General features: G+C 44.0%; 1 protein-coding gene across 1 annotated transcript in view; it reads right to left on the reverse strand.

Annotated features, from left to right (window-relative positions):
- Positions 1 to 9,435: 9,435 nt before the first annotated feature.
- FOXK2 (forkhead box K2) overlaps positions 9,436 to 21,390 on the reverse strand; it is a 50,850-nt gene continuing 38,895 nt past the window's right edge. The window contains exon 9 of the mRNA XM_043905111.1: positions 9,436 to 12,651. Coding sequence (XP_043761046.1) covers positions 12,455 to 12,651 — 197 coding nt within the window. The 3' untranslated portion in view covers positions 9,436 to 12,454. The remainder of the gene's footprint in view (positions 12,652 to 21,390) is intronic.

Here is a 21,390-nt window from a genome sequence, read left to right on the forward strand (position 1 = left end):
TGCACCAGATGGTCAGGCAGTGCTCAAGCCAATTGTGACTCAATCCCATTCCGCCTCCTGCCCCAGGTTGTAGGGTCTCATCCACCTTAACCTTCTTTTCTACTTTGGATGAAAATTACGCGGTTGCCCTACTAGAGTTCCATCTATCAACTGATTCATTTATTACCCAGGGACTTACTGTACTGCTTCAGGAAGAACTATGTTCTGATTACAGGGCTCTGCTGATCTTAAGCATTTTTTTTCCCAGATGAAAGCAAATGGAATAATAGCTAAAAATAAAATTTTAGTGGAATTCCAAAAACTCAGAAATGATTGTTTCTGAAGAGCTGAGGGACAGAATGTATCAGGATGTGATAAGTATTTTCTCCCCATCAGTAATTAATATCACAGAGGACACCATAAGTGCACTGTCATTCATGTTTGCTTGTTTTAATGGCAAAGCTATTCAACTTGTGTGGAAAGAAGCTGTGAGTCTTCCTTTTGTCCTTCCCATGTCCTCTGTTTCAAGAGGATAAGAATTATTTTATGGAATTACAACTTGGAAACTATGATATGTTTACATTTGGTTTTCTTTGTGTTTATCATGCATGGGGCTTGCTAAGCTTCTTGAATCTAGATATATGTCTTTCATCAAATTTGTGGAATTTCCTAGCCATTCCCTCAAATCTGCTGCTGTTGTCTCTTTCCTGTTCGGATTCAAGTACACATATATAAGACCTTATATTATCTCACTCACTGATTATTAAGGCTGTTCATAACAGTTTTTAAAGTATTTTTTCCTGTTTAAAAAAATAGGATCATGTCATTGAATACCACTAAATGACCTACTACTGCCCACTCTTCTTTAAAGACTTTACAATATAAACTTTAGATGAATCTGTCAGTTCTAAAATTAGTTTCTAATTCTTAACTAAGTTTTTTCATTTGTTCATGTACGTGAACAATCTTTACATCCTTGTGCATATGTATAGTACAGGAGTTAAAATCTTTGGTCATTCTCACATTTGGATCTTCTCAGAGCAAGTCTTCATTGATTTTCTTTTATTCTGTGTACGAGTCATATTAACCTGCGTGTCCTAGTACTGTGGGGTTGTATCTTGGATGTTGGAAATGGCATGTATGTTGTGGATTCTGTTACGTTTCTCTGCAGAATGCAGGGTTTTTTCACTTTAAGCATTGAAGGGCTCTGGACCCACCTGAACAGTCTGCCCTGGGGTGCAGTTGGGTGGGTCAAGACGAGGCGGGCAGATGAGCTGCTGAGAGCACCAAGGTGGAGGAGGTGTGAGCACTTAGCTTCATGCCACTGCAAATGGGTACGTGGTTTTGTAAGATGGTTTCCTCCTCTGTTCCTGTGGTGAATCACATTGATTTCTGAGTGTTCAACCAACTCTGCAATCCTGAGATAAACCCCACTTGGTCGTGGTGTGTTGTCCTTCTCTTCTTATTCAGTTATTATTAGTTATTGCCAAATCTGACTTGCTGTATATTTAAGGATTTGTGTGTGTATATGTGTGTTAGAAATACTCATCTGTAATTTTCTTATAAAGTCCTTGCCACATTTTGGCATGGATTTCGGGTTAGTAATTTTATAGTTTTGGCATCCATTTAAAAATTATTTATACCACAGCCACCAAAATAGAAACATACCGTGGATTTTTACAAAAAAGATCTGCAGCAACACCTAGTGAAATTTATATATGTATGTGTATATATATATAGTTTTATCTATGAGAAATGTCACCATGCATAAAGGCTGTTTTCACCTAGGCATCTGTTCTGACTGTGCTGCCCACAGATGCTGGCGGAATATCATAGACTCTGTATAGAGTCCTCATCCTGGCCACCAGTCAGAGCTCTGTCATCAAGTACAACCTGCATGACAGTGAGTTTGTCTTCTGGGGTGTGTGAACTGATGAGGGCTAGTTACCTCAAAGGACCAGTTACTTTCCTGGGCAGATACCATGGAAGAAGACGTCTTGATCTCCAGAGCAGACGTGTGACTCCGGGAAATCACAGTGACTCCTGCTGTTCTGACACATACTAGAGGGGCTGGACTTGGGACTCTCATGTCCAGGGGACAGCGTCTCTGCTGACAGTGCCTGCCTTCCCAGTGCCTGCTGCACCTGGCCTTGAGGTTGCAGATGGACACCCGCTACCAGTCCAGCCCAGAACAGTCAGACCATCTTAACACTATGAGCATGAATAAGACCCACCAATCAAATTGCTTTTCTAATTCCAAGAAGAGTTGTCTCCTGTTGCTCCATTGAAGAGTTCTTCATGTTAAAATCATTGTAACATCTCCTCTTTTGAAGGTCAGCCTGTGTCTTGAAAGACACCATTCAAAGCCTTCGGAAAATGGTCCACAAGGGAGGATGGAACGGCTGTCAGGCACCTGAGGGCTGAGTCCGCCCCAAGCAACCTCACAGCTTCAGGGAGATTAATTCCATCGCAGCCCAGTCGGCATCAAGGCTAGGGGCAGGGGCAGGACGTCTGTAAGAGGCCAGGCAGTCTCCCGAATCTGCTCTGTACACAATGGCCAGCGTCTAGTCTGTTTTGATTGAGGCTCCAAAGAAGATCAGCTGGAGACCTTTTCTGTGAAATTCCGCTTCAAGGCGCTTTCAGCTGTGATGTGGTGCAGGGCAGACACACACAGCCTCTGCAGCCCGGTTTCTGCAGTCATTTCACGGTGTGGGTGTGCCTGACTCGGTCAGATGCAGCAGCCACCTCCGGGGCCGGCGCTGAGCGGATGAATTTGCTTCTTCCCTTAGCAAATCCCCCAGGGATCCTGGGCAGACCAGGGGTTAAGCTCTACTCTACACTCCAGCCCCTGAACCCTTCAACCCCTTGTTTTGCTCGGCTTCTGTGTTGGGTCAGATTTGTAAGCTCATCATGTAAATCATATTTTTCACCCCCACTTTCTACAGTATGCATAAAATAGACCATTTAAATCATTTTACAGAGTACAGTTCATGGCACTGAGGACATACGTTCACAGTGTTGTGCAGTCTCCCTAGTTCCAGAACCTTCCATCATCCAGTACTGAAGCCCCATTCCCAATGGCAGTCACTGCCCATTCTCCCAACCTCCAGCCTCTGGCAAACACAAACATCCTTCCTGTCTCCACTGATTTGTCTCAACCAGGGTTAGGCCTTGAGCATATTTAGTGGGGAAGAGGGTACAGTTCAACCCCCAGCATGCAGTCTGCATCTTGAGTCTGGAGTCTTCATTCCATGGGAAATACCTGTTGTTTCAGTAGCTTCTTCCTTGATCTCCAAGTGGGGCTCCACTTAGCATAGCTTGTTTATTCCTTCACCTCCTGAAGGATGTTTGCAGTGTTTCCAGATCTGGGCGATCACCAGTAATGCTGCTATCACTGGGCTCTTCACAACGGCCCTTCTCTCCTTCCTCAGTGGTCATTTGTGTCCTTTTTCCTTGGTCATTCCAGATGGAGTTAATCTAATTTTTTTTCTTTTCAAAGAATCAGTTTTTATTTCATTGATATTTTTCTTATCTCCTTTTTCAATTATATTGACTGTTTGCTGGGGGTTTAGTTCATTCTTTTCTAGTTTAAGGTAGAATTGTAGATGACTGAATTTTAGGTTTTCTCTTCTATAAGGATTTCGTGCTATAAAATTCCCTATGAACTCTTTTAGCTGTTTTCACAAAGTTGATATATTTTCATGTTCATTCTGCGACAGTTTTCTAATTTCTAAAACTTTTTGTAATTTCTAATTCCTCTTTGAATCATGGATTATCTCAAAATCTGTTGTCTATGGGACTTCCCTGGTGGTCCAGTGGTTAAGACTACACGGGTTTAATCCCTGGTCTGGGGACCTAAGATCCCACATGCTGTGTGCCGTGCAGATCAAAAATAAAAAAAGTTTTTTCCAGTATCCAAACATTTGAGAACTTTAAAAATACCTTTATTATTGATTTCTACTTTGATTTCCCTAATTGTCAAAAAGCATACATACTATGTACAGTTTTATTTCTTTAAGGCTTATAAAGATTTATTACCCAAGATTTGGTATATATTGGTGAAATGTTCCATGTGCATGTGAAAAGAATGTGTATTCTGTTGAGCAGAACGCTCCATAAATCACAATTACATTGACTTGGGTTGCTCAGGGCTTATAGACTTGCTTTCTACTTATTTTTTATCAGTCACCTAGAGTTGAGTGTTGAAGCGTCAAAATGTAATGTGGATTTATCTGTTTTAGTTCTGTCAGCTTTTGCTTCATTTAGTTAACGTTGTTTTGAAGAATTGCTCCTTTTATCATGATGCATGCAGTGCCCTTCTTTATTGGTGATAACTTTCCTTGGTTTGAAGTCTGCTCTGTCTGAAAATAAAATAACGACTCCTGGGAATTCCCTGGCAGTCCAGTGGTTAGGACTCTGTGCTTTGCTGAGAGTTCAATCCCTCTTTGGGGAACTAAGACCTCATAAGCCACGTGGTGTAGCCAAAACAGAAAAATTACTCTTGCTTTCTTTTGATTAGTGTTAGCATGGTTATCTTTTCCTGTTTATTTACTTTTAATCTATATGAAATGTCTTCATATTTAGTTTCTTGTAGACAACATACAGTCGTGTTTTTTGATCCACTCTGACAGTTTTTTTTTTTTTTTTACAAAATCTGTGTTTTTTATTGGTGTATTTAGGCCATTGATGTTCAAAGTGATTACTGATATAGTTGGATTAGTATCTACTACATCTATTACTGTCTTGCACTGTTGTCCTTGTTCTTTGAAAATGTTACGCCTAAGGTAGTTGGTTGTGGCTTTTTTTGTTTTTGTTTTTGCATTTATCTTGATTGGCATTCTCTGAGCTTCCTGGAACTGGGGGAAATTCTTACTCATTCTTGTTTCAAATACTTCTTCTGTTCCTTTCCATTTTCTCTGGCACTCCTGTTACACATAGGTTATATACCTTATGTAGCTGCCCCATGGTCCCTGGATATTCAGGGTTTTTTTCCCCCCCTAGTTTTTCTTCTGTTACCTTTTTAGTTGTGAACGTTTCTACTGATACCTCTTGAAGTGCAGATTCTCTCCTCAGTCGTGTCCAGTCTACTAGCAAGCCCATCAAAGACATTTATTTCTGTTACAGTGTTCTTCATAGTTCTTAAGGATTTCCATCTTTGTGCTTACATCACCTATCTGTCCTTGCATGCTGTCTACTTTCCCCATTAGTCCTCAGCATATTAATCCTTGTTTTCAATCCCATCGGCTAACACCACACCCTGTCATGTCTGGTTCTGATGCTTGCTCCATCTGTATGAATTGTTTTCCTTTTAGTTAATGCTTGTAATTTAAAAAAATTTTACTTACTTATCTGGGTACTTTGGGTCTCTCGTGTCATGCTGGTTCTGATGCTTGCTCCATCTGTATGAATTGTTTTCCTTTTAGTTAATGCTTGTAATTTTAAAAAATTTTACTTACTTATCTGGGTACTTTGGGTCTCTCGTGTCATGCTGGTTCTTTTGTTGCAGCACGCGGACTCTCAGTCCCCACTCTTGTATTTTCCCTTCTGTCTTCCCAGTCTTGGGGGTAGTGGTTTGCCCTGCATCCTCACCTCCATTAGATCCAAGATTAGTTGTTGATTCTCAGGCTGTTGTGCTATTTACGTGGTAGGATGGATGGAGTGACGACTTCCCAGTTCCATGGATCCAGAAACCAAAGTCCCTGCTTCATTTGAGATAGTTGTAGGGTGCCTGGAACCTTAGGGCTGTTGGACATCTTGGCAAGGTGACCTTGTACCATTATGCAGTGTCCTTTAGGTGTGGTAATTTTCCTAAGGTCTACTTTGACATTAATATAGTCCAACTTTCTTTTGAATGTTTCCAGGATTTATTTCTTATATCCTTTTAACCCATCCATATTATTTAAAGTAAGTTGGGTCTTTTTGATCCAACTGACACTCTATTAATTGGTATGCTTAGACTGTTTATATTCAATGTAATTATTGATAAGATCCTACCATATTGTTTTTTTTTGCTTGTCCCCTCTGCCTTGGTTTCCTGTTCTCTGCCTTCTTTTGTGTTATTTCAAGAAAAATTTAGCATTCCGTTTTAATTTGCCTATTGGATTTTTCCTTTATCTTTGTTCCGCACAAAGCCAGCTTTTCGGTCTACTTCAGAATGTTTTACCATTTCAATATAGAAATGTAGAGACCTACAGACCTTTGCCTTCCTCCTTTATACTGTACTTTTGTCAATACATATTATGTATATACACTGAAAACCCTGACAATATTAAAACTTTTACATTGGAAAGTTAGGATATTTTAAAGAATTTAAAAGGAAAAACTAGTTATTGTATTTCCCCAAATATTTACCATTTCTGTTGATCTCTTCCTTCATTCCAAAGTTTCTCTCTGCTATTACTCACTTTTTGCCTGAAGAATGTCCTTTAGCATTTCTTTTTGAGCATCTCTACTGGTTAGGAATTCTCTCAATTTTTTTCCATCTAAGAACCCTTTAATCTGCACTCCTGATATGTTCTATGGATATAATATTCTAGATTGACAGTTACTTTCAGCCCTTTGAAAATTTTCTAGGCATATGGCCTGGATGGTTTCTAATGAGAAATTTGTATTCAGATTATCGTTACTCTGTATGCAATGAGTTACTTTTCTTTGGCTGCTTTCCAGATAAAATGTCTTGTTTCATAGCCAGTGGTAATGCCTTGACATGGTTTTTCTTTGGGTTTATCCTATTTGAAACTGTGAATCTTTACAATTAAATCTGGGACATTTTCAGGCATCAATTTAAAAAATATTTGTTTTAAACACTGATGTCTTCCTCCTCTTACTCACTAAGCCAGTGTATATTAGATCTTTTTATATTATCTCACAGGTCCCTGAGCCTAAGGTTTGTTTCCAATTATCTGTTGATCCACTTGTTTTTTCATTCGTTATTATTATTTTGTTATTTTTAAGTTCTATAGCTCTTGATTCATTTCAAGAGCATCTGCCTTTACTTCATGGAGTTTGGTTACAATAATGAAAGTCATAGAAAGGTAATGTCCTTTTCCAATTATTCCAACATACTTCAACTGACATGTTAACTTTCTTTCCCCTTAAGAGAGTTTCCTGGCACGAAGAGATTTTGTGCATTCTGGACATTGTTCATTTTATGAACCTGAGTCCTGTTTAAATCCTCTAGTGAATGTAGAATCTTTTTTTTTTTTAAGCAGGCAAATAACCTAGCTAGATTTAGACTAAATATGCTGACCTGCCCTCTGTAGGCTGTAGTCTGGGGTTTGTTGTTTGCCAAGCTCTGCAGTGCTATCTGGGGCCAGTCTTTATGGGAGTTTGTTCAATTAATAAAGCCTTTGCCTTCCTTCCTCAAGATCAATTCCAGGCATGTGCGGCTGAGGGTGAGCCCAGAATACCATACCTAGCCCTAGGGAGTTTTTCTCTAATGTCCTGTCTCCCTGGTACCCCCTTTTCTGGCCTTTGGCTAAAAAGTTCAGGCTTTTAGCCTCTGCGTGATGTTGTACACTTCTTGGGGCCAAAGAAAAGTATTTCTGCCCTCTGCGCTCCCTGACCTTCTTTGGACTAGAAAGAAGTCCCCTTGCCTAGTTCCTCTTTTGAGTCCTGTCTCCAGGACTACTGCTGAGAAGTATAGGTTTGTGACTCCCCTCCCCATGTCCCACAGGGGTCCCCCCTTTCCTCATGGGGAGAGGGCTTCTCTTGGGTATTCTGTTCATTCCTAAGATGCAGCTCCTACATTCAGGCTGTCCTGGAGTCTACACTAGGAGACACAAGAGGGAAGAAAAATTCAAGAAAATGGTCACCACACTGGTTGTTCTTACAGTTTTAATACTCCTGCTCCTATTTCTTTTTTCAGAGAACTGTGATAGATGCTTTATTTATTCAGCCAATGGTTGAGACATAGGGCAGAGTGTGGGACCTCAGGACATTTCTAGAATCAGAAATTTTGTGCCCGCAGCTTCAGTCATCTCATCAGAGGTCACCTGAGACCCATGTTAAAATCTAATTTTGTACTGCTGTGCACGTAAACGTGGAGGGAGAGGTCACAAGGGACAAGTCAGCACAGTTTTCCACAAAGGCCTGCAGTGAGTGCTGGCCCGCAGGCCACCATTCACACCGCTCCATACTACGGATTCCTTCACCTCCCATGTTTAGGCCTCAACTTACTATGTGGTGACTACACAGAGATTCATGACATGCCCCAATACCTTCCTTTCTTCTCCTGCCTTGGCTGTACCACACTGCATGCGGGATCTCGGTTCAGTGACCAGAGATTGAACCTGTGCCCCTGGCAGTGGAAGCGTGGAGCCCTAAACACTGGATGCCAGGGAATGCCCCCCAAATGTCTTCCTTACACACAAAATATGGCCTAAATGTGGGCCTTCTCACAATAGCTTGGCTTTTGCTACATGAAGAAACTCTTTATCAGTTAACTGAATTGTTTCCTATACCTAAAGGCTTCCTTCAACATCTTTCTTAAAAAGTATTTAATTTGGCTGCGCCGGGTCTTAGTTGTGGCATGCGAACTTAGTTATGCCATGTGGGACCAAACCAGAAATAGAAGCCAGGCCCCCTGCATTGGGAGTCTTAGCCAGTTGACTACCAGGTAAGTCCCTTACAACTTTTCCTTGGGTAAAGGTAGGTTATTCTCTAAGATACCTGTCCCTTCTTATTTGACTCAGTTTAACTTCAACAAGGTGATCCTAGTAACTACCGTAGTTTTTCCTGAGTGAGAAGGGGGAGGTAAGACCTAACACATCCTAAAGCATCTATTAATACAGCATGGACAACAGATTTGAAAAAATATTTAGGGATGCTTCTGTTAGGAAAGACAGTCTCAGTACACGAGGAGCAGTTCTTTTATGCTAAGATGAACTGTTTTTACATTAGGACATGAATGTCAAGAACAAAACTCCCTGTGAACTCTGTCCTTGAGCTTCAATTATCTCCCAAAGAGGCCTCTGTGGCGTCATTTCAGTATTCCTCCTTTCTCCTACTACCCCTTAGGACATCAGCAATCTGTGCCACAGACTTTTCAGTAGCTGGACAATCTAAGTGTTAACAGTGACTTGGGGACTGGAGTACCTATGTGCCTCTACATTTAGACACAATTTTCATCTCACGGGAGAATGTATCTCAGGCTCAGGAACAAATCAGAAGAAATGGCAGCTACGACCATAGCCTCAAAGTTCGTTTTAAAACTCCAACAGGATGGATAACAGCCAGCAAGACTTTGTCATCACGGCCTGTGACCCAACTCCCTCTTCCCACACAGACACTCAGTGCCCCCGTTCTCCTGGTGGGTCAAGGAGCCTGTACTGATGCTGTCACAGCAGTGTCCTGGACACGCGCTCCAGTGCTACCTAGGCTTTGGCGTGCTCGGAAAAGAGCACATAAAAAAGCAGTGCCTGCTTAAGCTTATCAAAACGACAATGATACTCTGTATTCAATTAAAATTAATAAAAATATTTTATTGAATTTCAGGAACTTGGTACTTTTAAAATTTCAAACCTTTGCACACAAATCACCACTATACTTTCTAGAATAGTGGAGGTTAGGACTTGAAGATTGTCACTTGTCTCCTTGTAGTCGCATAGCACAGAAATCCCAAGTCCTGACACGCCCCACCCACTTCCGACCGTGGCCTCGCCTACTCTGTTGTTCTAGGAGAGGACGATGTGAGGGGTGATGCATTTAAGGAGCTCAACTGTCTGAGTGGAGACTCTACTAGACACGAGAGGAAGATCAACCCTAAATCATGCACGGACACCTTGGGATACGCCACATCACTTGGATCACATGTGAGTTTCCCTTTTGTATTTTTGTCTGGTTCAGGGTGAAGCTGCTGAAATGAAGTTTCTAGTCCCTGAGGGAGCTCAGAAGTTTGGCAAAGGTCAAAGCAGAGACTTTCTGAAATGACATTTAGGAACCACCAGTGGACTGCTGGGCAGGAGTTAAGTGCAATGTGACTGTTGATGTAGCACCAGGCATCAAGTGGGGCCACAAGGACACAAGCTCAGTGACTCCCAGGTGTTGAACGGAATTCACAGCTAAATTCAAACATTTTAAAAACTGCCCAGGACGTGGCAGTTTGTTAATCTATGTTTTATCCCCCTGCCTTCTCCTTGATATTCTTAAATATCTATGTGCCAATGAATGAGCCAAGACAGCAGGAAAAAGGAAAGAGAACGCCTCGCCTTTGAAAAAGACATGCTCTAGCTCCCGGCAGCAAAACTATCCTTCTCCCTTTAGATTTGAGAACAGGGTACTTTTCTTGCCTATAAACCCAGCAGAAATCCCTCCAAACCCCAAAAGTCTACATCTTAGGCTCAGAAATAATCAACTGATAGACTGGGCCTACACAGGGAAAGTCTACCAGGGTCTTTCGGGATGGTGGTGGATACGCGTCGCCTGAGTCGTCTCCCTACCAAGGTGGTCTTGTCCACTCACCTCCCCAGAGCTCACGGTCAGGGGGCTGCAGTGGCCCATGACTGACAGGTCTGGAGCACTCAGCAGAGTGACCCAACCCCACAAACAGGACACAGCACATCTGAATTACTTTTCAAATTGCAAACCTTCTGTGTAAAAAGACAAATAAAAATATACATTCCAAGGTATCTGTAAAGTGCCTGGGAGATGTAGATTGCTGCCCTGAGGTGCTCTGATCCGTCCGTGCTTCAGTCTGCAAGTTAGATTTTGCTACTGTCACACACGTGGTCTCATTCACATGATGGTTTTGTTTTTATTTTTTAAATGGCTGAGTTATAAATCCAGCTAGTGTGCAGTAATTTCATAATTTTAATATGCATTATCTGTAATAACATTGTGACAGCTCCATACCGTGGATTGACACACAATACTTAGAACAGATTTATCATATTTGGTCTTTAGGTAAATACTAAATGTTTTAAAATTGCCTAAATATACCATTCTGAGCCATTTCATTCCACCAGGAAAATACAGGGTTTTTTTTTTTTTTTTCCCTCTCTTTAAAAAAAATTAAATACCAAAATAACTACATTTAAATAAATAACGTTATGATGATGACATTTAAAAATGCACAATAAGGCCAGAGCCCTCTTTCTGTTTGCATGCTGCTCAGCTCTGACCCCAGAAACCTCTGGAAAGGTGAGTGGCTTTCTTCCAGAGGAACGCGGGCTGAGGCCGAGTGGGCCTCCGAGTTTTCATTCTCTCACCTTTGTTTCCTTTTCTCTCACTTTTATTTTTTATAGGAGAGAAGTCAGCCTTAGTATTAGATTCAGTTCTAAAAGGTTGAGGGGAATTTCCTATTACAAATCAGAAAGTAACCTAGGTATTTCCAACGCTTACCGGATGGAGGGCGCCTGCTTCCAAGACCCTCGTGTTAACAGGCAGCTTCTGCCCCACCCCAGCAGCCGCTCCTGCCGTGTGGGGGCAAACCACAACATCACGGGGCGGCTGGCTGGCTGGACGATGCCGAGAGCTGGTGACGGCACCTAAAATAGCGAACGTGTCACGGAGAAATCTGTGACCTTTGTTTGAAAAAGGTGTGTGATAAAAGATTGAATCTTTTTTTTCCAAATGAAGAAGTAACAGTTCTGTTGTTTTTAAACATACACAATACGTAGGAGACTTGTTTTACTTAGAGTGGAAAATTATGCCAGGGACAAAGTCAACACAAAGAAACAAACAACAAAAAGTAGCAAGAAAGAGAAATGGGTAAGTGCAGCTCCAGGAGCCTGGCAGCTCTTTCCGTCAGGGTTACAAGTGGCCCGCGGGTGTCCGTCTGTATGTCCGTCCTACACATGGAAATGGAGGAGGATTAAATTCATCAGGTAACTGCTCTAACACGGGAAATTTGCAGATGTCAAGTAGCTCCATCTGACTTAAACAGGACAGACAAAAGTAAATCATTCCATAGGCTGAAAACAAACAACAAAAACAAACAAAACTACATTGTTTCTTCTCCCCAAATGAAATCCACACAAAACGTCCTGTGTGATTCCAAAATTTCCAGAGTAGAAATGGAGTGATCTGAAATGTCAAAGACCCCATTATTTTGTAAAGAAAGAAAGTACACCTCAAAATATTCTAATTCCACATGTGAACAACAAAATACTGTCTTGTCTACTGGCAGCGGGCGGTGGGGTGGCTCCAGCCCAGGCCCAGCAGGTCTGCTCGCACCGGGCGTGTCCTCCCTGGGAAGGACCGTGAGCCTCTACTGGGAGCTGAGCTGAGCACTGGGCGGGGAGACACTGCCGGAGCCCGGCTTTGCTGTTTGTGGTTCTGGTGTTCAGGGGCGACTTCAGTCTTTTAACTTAAGGAGTTTTAAGGCCACCTGGGTTTGTGTTTCCAGTGCTGAGGTGAAGTCCAACCGCAGGGCCCTCTACCCACCGAGGGAACACGCTCCGAGCGTCGGTGAGAGGCAGTGTCTCCTTTTGGCACCACAGAGTTGACATTAAAGTGAGAAATGCTCTCCCGGCCGCTAGTTCTGGACGCCCTTCTCCCGCATGGCAGCCGGCGGCGCGTCCACGCTCAGGGCGATGACGAGACCCTCGCCGTCTTCCGTCTTGACTCGCTTCAGCTCCGGCTGCTCCGCGGGGTCGCCGTTCTGGCGCTTGGTGGGCAGGGAGGCGGAGGCCGAGGCATGTGTCGCCAGCATGTGCAGGGGACTCGCTGCTGCTGCAGAGAGACAGGGAGTCAGAGCAGTGCGTCTGGGTGGACGCTTGTCCCTGCCAGAGGCCCCTGGGGATCAGAAACCCCACCACATGTTAACGGTGTGAACAGTGAGTCTATGAATGCACAGCATCTGTTTATTGCTTCCAATGGTGGGTTGCCTTGCTGAAGGGGGGAGGGTGGAGGGCAGAGGACTGAGGCAGAGGTAGGACACAGGGCAGATGGCTTTACTGTTTTGGCCAAGGGGCCGCTACTGGCTTCTCCTCGACGCAGGGCCCCCAAGCCCAGGAGGGGACTGGGGTGTAGCAAGCTAAGCCTGCATCTGAGCCACATACCTGCTCCAAGCCTGTCAGGGGAGGGAGCTCCAGCGAGCCCTAGGCTGGCTTCCCCACACCCCTCCACCCAAGCCCGTCCTCTCTCTGGTCTTCATCATGGAGAGGCCCTTCCTCCTCCCGGACTCCCACTGGCACAAGGGCCTCCATCACCTCTGATCACACCTGCCTCACGCTCTGCATAACCAGGCAAACTGCAACAGATGAACCGAAGAAGGTCGTCCCACACCTAGAAGTGCTCTTCCTTCAAGTGGAAAGGCAGACTGGGCCTGGGCTATTTACCACAGCGGGGGTGGGGGTAGGGCAGGGTGTGTGCTGGAGGAGCGACCTGGAGAGGCAGCATCCTGTCCAGGAAGACCCCTGCCCCCCTACCCAGTCCCTTCGGGCCCCAAGGGAGGTTCAGGACCATGGCAGCAGGCGGCCAGATGGAGAAAGATGTGCATCCAAAGACCCTGGAACAGCGACCTCATCTCACGAGCATGCCTGAGTCCCGGCAGTGACGTGTGTGCTGTCTTGCTTCCCTGATGTTAGTAACTTGAGGTTAATGCTGCAGTAGCTCATGACAGTTTGCTTTACATGCTGCATAAGAGCTATAAGCATAAGGGCTTTACACCAAGCTTTACAACTCTAGATATTCTAATATATCACTTTAGCTAGCACAGGGGGACTACAGAATTTCCTTCCAAGAAATGGAACTTGAAGCTAAGTGAAGAGATGGGGTAGCGGGCAGTTTGCAAACTGAAACAGATGGGAAGCCACAGAACACACACTGAGGTCAAAGAAAGGGGAGTTCCAACACTGCCCCACCCTCATCTCCAGATTCAACACCATTCCAATTAAATTCCCAGTAGGCTTTTGTATAGGAAAATTCATACGATCATGTCTTTAGGGAACAAGGGGACTGGCAGCTGGACCCTGGTTACCATGGGGCCTCTGCCATCTCCACCGTCATCTCTTGAGAATGACTGCTGTGTCACCTTCATGGATAAGGACCTGTGTGATGCGGGGGCAGCACTGCAATGAAGTCTGGGTTCTTCCAGCAGGACACACAGTTCACTGCTGTAGTCCATGGTGGAGACACAGAGAGAGCCCTGGCGAGTTTGGAAGACGTCCCACAAAATTCTGGCTTGAATAAAAATGCTATTTCAGGAGGATGTAGCAATGAATCAGAGCAGAATGGAGTTAACGGTAGATCAGGACAAATGGTCAAAGCCTGGAAAATCATGTGGCTGGAAAAACAGGCTGGTGTGGTGGGGCAGGGCAGCAGGGCCTGCTCTATGGGAGGCAAGGCTGTAGGTGGGGCCTGGGTCCCGGATTCTCAAGCAGGCATGGTGTGGTTCCTAGGCCATGCTGAGCAGGGTCTTCCACTAACTGATCTGTAAACCCTTAGGAAAGGTGAAAGGAAAGGACCTGGGCAGTGAGGGAGCCTGAGAGGGGCAGAGAAGTCTCAGAAGAAAGACGGCAAAGGGGCACTTAGGCCACAGTGAGCAGGTGGGATGTCACCTAAATACGCAGTGTTGCCCCAGGACTCCACATCCAACCCAAGTGAGTCGCTGAAGAAATAGCACAACCATAACCACACTAGTAAACGGCAGGTGTGGGCCTGGGGCTGAGGTCTGGGTGGAAAGCCTGCCTCACAGGCAGGCTCATCCCACCTCTCCAGCCCTCCATGAGCACCGAGCATCAAAATGTGCCCTCCCTGCGCCCATGGCAATAACCAGAGCTCAAGGCACCCGCCTGGAAAGACAGGCTTCCTTTTCTAAGGGTTGGAAGGGTGGCTGTGATGATACGCTACACTGGGACTCTCCCCTGTGAGGTCTCACAGGCGCCCACCAAGCAGGAGGAGCACTGTGTTCCTGTTGGGGTGCCTGGCCCTCAGTCACGTGGTGCCTCAGCAGGATGGGGACTCAACTCCAGGGCCACCTTTCAAGGGGACGCCAGGACCGTCCTGAGCCCCCATACTCCCCACCCATCCATGAGCATAGTCCACATACAGGCAGAGGCCAGCAGCTACAACCTGGGTGGTGGCACAGCGTCCAGACCGATCCTCTGCAGCCTTGTTGTGGCTGTGAATGCTCCCAAAACACCCATCTTCGTCACTGGCCCCCCAGCTTGCCTGCTTCCCGCACCAGCAGGCCCTGGCCCTGCAGGTCTCCCGGTCAGTGTCCTGGGATGCCCTCCCCACACAGGCAGAGACCCCACTCCTGTCTGAGTGTAACTCAGGGACATGCTTCCTGCTACAGCACAGCACCACTGCCCCTCAGAGGTGCCTGACACAGCTGTGACTCAGTCAGAGCCCCGAGCTGAGCCAGACCAGACGGGACATCAGGCTGGCGGCTACTGAGCCACTGTCTTAGGGGAACACAGGGTAGGGCTTACCAGCTGATCAACACATACCCTGTCTTATGTGTTTTTTGATTAAAGGCAACTTAACCTATACTGTTTATTCATTAACATGGAACTCATGCCTGTATTTTCCCCATAAGGCACATCACAACCTTCGTGCCTAGAACACTCCAGGCCTTCTCAGAACCAGGCTCAGAGCCCACTTTAAATAGCAAAACCATCACAAAGAAGCAAAAAACATGAAACACATGGCCCTCAGCAACAGTGGGAGGCTTCCCTGATGGTCCAGTTAGTTAAGAACCTGCCTGGCAATGCAGAGGACACCAGTTCAATCCCTGCTTCGGGAAGATCCCACATGCTGTGAGGCAGCTAAGCCTGTGCACCACTATTACTGAAACCCAGGCCCTGGAGCCCGTGCTCTGCAACAAGACACCACAGCAGAGAGAAGCCAGCACACCATAACTAGAGAGCGGTCGCCATTCATAGTAACTAGAGAGAAGCCGATGCAGCAACAAAGACCCAACACAGCCAAAGATAAAATAATTAAAAAAAAGAAAGAAACAGTGAGAAAGACACATGTTCACAGTGGGAGCTGAAACAGGAGATGGGTGTTACCACATCCTGCTCTGCTGGGAGCCAGCATGCTGAACTCAAAACACCTTGCTGCTCTGCACAAGCCCGCAAAGGACTGTGAAAGCACACAGTGTTGACTTGGGAGTTATAAGTAAATTTCAGTGATCTGCAAGAAATCTGCAAATATGGCATCCAAGTACGGAGGCTCAAGTGTGTGTGTGGAACCGCCTCCCAGGAGTCCCGCCAAGCAACAGCTTCACCCAGGGCGGGTGCCGCAGGTGCAGAGGCAGAATATTGCCCTGGAGGCAATGCTGCCTCAGTGCTAACCTGGCTGCGCCCCCAAGTCCAAGCAGTTCTTGCCCACACGCCAGCAGAAGGCCATGCTGGTCCAGTGGGCGCCCTGCCTGCTGCATCCACAACCTAACACGTGGTTCCCGGAGAAGGCCGGGGGGAGTTAAAAGAGCACACCACTGGGCAGACAGCCCAGGTTTCCATAAAACCCTTTTGCCTCCTCAGCACCAGGACCTGGACCCAGCGCAGCACAGGCTGGAGGCCGGCCAGGGCCAGTTTTTGTGAGACAGGGAGATGGGAACAGTACCTGTGAGCATAGCAGAGGCTCTTCAGGTTGACAAGTGAAATGCTGGTCACAGGGGAACACTGTCAGCAGGGTAAAGACTCCTTTCTTCCCAAAACCACACCCCATAAGTTGGAGGTCAAGGGCAGCAGAATCTCCACAAAGATGGACTAAATATCTATGACCAGAATTGTGGTCCAGTGCAGAAGAGGCTGAGAAGTGACCAGAGCATGTTGGGTTTCTTGGGGAGCAGTATGAGCAGCCCCAGAAAGTGCCAAGAAGAGATTTCAATACACAATGGCCTGAGCCTGACTTCCAAATTCACCTACGAGGCCAGCACTACCCAGATACCAAAGCCAGCCAAAGACCATATGAGAAAACTCAAACCAATATCCCTGATGAATACTGATGTAAATATCCTCAAACTAAATACTAGCAAACTGAATTCAACAGCATATTAAAATGATCACACACCATCACCAAGTGAGATTTACTCCAGAAATCAAAGGGTGGTTCAACATATAAAATCAACTAACAGAATACACCGTTTTGATAGACTAAAGGACAATATAACACATATGATAACCCACAGTTAGTCAGTGTCAATGCTGAGACTGGATGCTTCTCTCAAAATCAAGGATGCTCGTTTGCCAACACTAATCCACACTTTACTGGAAGTCCTATGGGCAGCTGGGCAGGAAAGGGAAATAAAAGGCATCCAAATGGGAAAGGAAGTAAAACTACCTCTACTGGCAGATGATGTAATCTTTATATATAGAAAACCCTAACAAGTCCACATAAAGAAACCCCCAAATAAAAAACTCATATAAGGCAAATGTGCAAGGTACAAGATCAACATGCAAAAAAGTCAGTTGTATTTCTATACAGTAGCAATGAACAATCTCAAAATAAAATTATGAAGACAATTCCATTTAGAAAAACATTCAAAAGAAATAGGAAGAATTTTAACCAAGACTTAAATGCTGTAGGACTTCTATAGTGAAAACTATAAAACACTGTTGAAGAAATTAAAAAAGACCTAAATAAATGGACAGATATTTCATGCTCAAGGATGAGGGAACTTAATACTGTTAAGGTGGCAATACTACCCAAAGCAATCTACAGATTTAATGCAATCCTATCAAAATTCCAATATTTCCCCCCAGAACTGGAAAAGCTGATCTTAAAATTCATAATTCCTGACTCCAAAACTTTCTACCAAGCTAGACTAGTCAAAGCAGTGTGATTATGGCATAAGGACAGACACGAGAATCAATGAAACAGAACCGAGAGAAACTCACACAGCTGAGGTCAACTGATTTTCAGCAGCGGAGACAAGACCATTTAATGGGGAAACAACAGTCTCTACAACAAGTGGTCCTGGGAAAACTGGATCTCCACATGCAAAATATGAAGAAAGGCGCTTGCATGAGATACAAGAATTAACTCAAGATAGATCAAAGATCTGAATGCAAGAGCTAAACTATAAAACCCTTAGAAGAAAACACAGGGGAAGGTGTAAGTCTTCATGACCTAAGGTCTGGCAATGAATTCTTCTCACCAAATGCACAAGTAACAAAAGGGAAAATAAACTGGACTTAATCAAACTTAAAAACTTTTGTGCATTAAAGATACTATCAGGAAAGTGAAAAGATAAACTCACTGAATGGAAGGAAATATTTGCAAATCATATACAAGTATCTCCCTACGCCCTTTTGTAAAAGTTTCCTTTATGCCACTTTGCTTTTATGAAATAACTACATCACTACCCATTTTCGCTAATGGAAAGAAATCTAAAGAGGATTTTCACTTCTATGGAGAAAGGGGGAAAGCAAAAATAATGCTTACCACTCGTTTTGCAGCAAGCCCTTAAAGGCAGCAGCACCCCAAGCAGTGAGTGGCACCGCCAAACTCCTCCCCAGGAACCACACTCCATCTCAGCATCAAGACAGCAGAACTTTGAACTGTGTCTGTGAGCATTTGTGCTCTATCTTGACTCATTTTGTACATCCAACAGCTAGACATGTTCTCAGGTTTCATGGGAACTCTCTACTTTTAAATAGCAGGGGATACCTGTATCTGATCAGGACCTAGTATCTAGAATATATAGAGTTCCTATAACTCAACAACAAAGACAAATAACCCACTTTAGAAAAAAATAGTGTTAAGGATTTAGACATTTCTTCAAAGATGCTATAAAATAACCAACAAGCACATGAAAAGATGCTCAACATCATTAGTCACAAGGGAAATGCAAATCAAAACCACAATTAAGATGACCATGATCAAAAATAAAAGGAGAAAATATCAAGTCAGGATGAAAAATAGAACCCTTATACATCATTGAGGATGGAATGTTACATTGCTGTGCCTGTTGCGGAAATCATTTTGATGGCTACTCAATAAATTAAACATAGATTTACCATACAACTCAGCAATTTCACTCCTAGGTATACACCCAAAAGAAATGAGAACAAGGATTCAAACCAATACGCTACACGAGTGTCACAGCATTATTCCAAACAGCCAGAAGGTGGAAATAATCCAAACGCCCACGAACTGATGAGCAAATGAAAAGGGAACACACTCAGCTAAGAAGTGATGTGCTGATGCCCACTGTAACGTGGGTGAACCGCAAAACATTAAGGAGGCCAGTTAACAGCAGCCACAATTCATATGATCCCATTTATAGGAAATATCCAGCACAGGTAAATCCACAAAGTAGATTAGTGGTTACCAGGGACTAAGGTGAGTGGGGAATGAGGAGTAACTGCTTAACAGGTATGAAGTTTCCTTTTGGGGTGATGAAAATGCTTTTCAGCTAGTTAGAGGTGATGTCTTCAAAATACTGTCAATGTACTTAATGTCACTGAACTGCATACTTTAAAATGGTAAATTTTGCATGTATATTTTATCACAATTTTTAAAAAGTATATATGATTTGAATCCTAAGGAGACACTGGGTATAAAAGAACTTGTTTATTTTTAAAACTATAATACTGGTATTGTGCTTACGTATTAAAAGAGTTCTTATCTTTTAGAGATGCATGCTCAAACAGGGAATGACATACGTGGGTGGGAGCAGACAGGGCAGGTGGGGAACGTGAACAAGGTTGGCTATGACCTGATTTCCAGAAAGTCTGTCATTTTCCACAATAAAAAGCTGAAATATCAAATCTTCTGATCTTCAAAATTCATTAGTAACAGGCACTACTTCCCTTTCTCAAGAGTGATTTTCAAGGGTAAAAGAGGCCACAGCTGGGTCATACAGCATCCACCCAACACCAGTTTTCAGGAAAAACACCATCTCCACTTGCCCACACAATCTTCCTAAAGCTGATCTGCCACCTCCACCCTCCTCCCCTTTCTAAACAGCCCCTCTCTAAAGCCATCCAACTGTGCTGGTTCTGGGAATGAAAATGTCAAGATGGAGCCTGAAACAAAGGAAGAGTGACAACGCTGGCACTGGGAACCTGAATTACTACTGACTAGGTAGCAAATCCTCTTCTGGACCAAGTGATTTCTAAGTAAAAGACTGAAACTAAACTGAAGGAGAACCAATAACATTTCCCACTAACAGATAACTTAAAATAGTTTTTGCTAAAAGATGACTAAAACTGGAAGGAGTTTCAGCATTTCTTCTATCCTTCCTTCTTCTAAGTAGGAACAAGGACTCTGAGGGCTGACCCAGCACTTTGCTTACTGTTGCCAGCAGTGACCATCAGTATAATAATTGTGTGGTTTTCTTTAAAGCCCAGATGTATTGAGAAATGCATCTTTTTCCTAAAAGTGAATGAATGAATACATTGATTTATTTGACCATGCTGTGCGGCTTACAGAATCTTAGTTCCCTGACCAGGGACTGGGCCTGCTCCCTCAGCACTGAAAGCTTGGAGTCCTAGCCACTAAACTGCAAGGGAATTCCCAAACATAATTTTTAAAAGAATTAAAATTTTGGTTTTGGAAGGACTGATGCTGAAGCTGAAACTCCAGTATTTTGGCAACCTGATGCAAAGAACTGACATTTGAAAAGACCCTGATGCTGGGAAAGATTGAAGGCGGGAGGAGAAGGACATGAGTCTGAGTAAACTCCGGGAGTCGGTGATGGACATGGAGGCTTGGCATGCTGCAGTCCATGGGGTCACCAAGAATTGAACACAACTGAGCAACTGAACTGAACTGAATTTTGGTTTTGATCAATTCCTCAGTTACAACAATTGATAAGTGAATCCTTATAGTCACAGATAATTAAATCTTTAATATTTCTACATTTTGCTGTTGCAGAGAAAAGACGTACTCAGTAAATGACATTCAATCATAAAGTATATGGCATTAGCACAAAATCTGTGGAGGGCATGGGACTTAGCCATGAGGATGGGTGAGCCTGCCTATCTGTGTACTGATATATGGGTGAAGTGAAAAGTGAAAGTCGTTCAGTCGTGTCCAATTCTTTGCGACCCCATGGGCTATACAGTCCATGGAATTCTCCTGGCCAGAATACTGGAGTGGGTAGCCTTTCCCTTCTCCAGGGGATCTTCTCAACCCAGGGATTGAATTCAGGTCTCCCACATTGCAGGTGGATTCTTTACCAGCTGAGCCACATGGGAAAGTGGGTATCAAATCAGGACAGTATTCAGAGGAGCAAATTTAAAAGAATGATGTGTTATTTTAAAACATCAGTAATGGGAATTCCCTGGTTGTCCAGTGGTTACAACTTTGTGCTTTCACTGCTAAGGGAGAGGGTTCAATCTCTGATCAGGGAACTAAGCTCCTGCAAGCTGCAATGTGCAGCAAAAAATAGTAGTAATAAAAATTAAACATCAATATTCTTAATAGTGGAAAATTTAATTCCTTGCCTATTAAATTTATGAAGAAAAATTTTAGATACCAATTTAAGTATGTGAAAGGGACACTCAGTTT

The sequence above is a fragment of the Cervus elaphus genome, chromosome 5, assembly GCF_910594005.1.
Source record: "Cervus elaphus chromosome 5, mCerEla1.1, whole genome shotgun sequence".
NCBI lineage: Eukaryota > Metazoa > Chordata > Mammalia > Artiodactyla > Cervidae > Cervus > Cervus elaphus.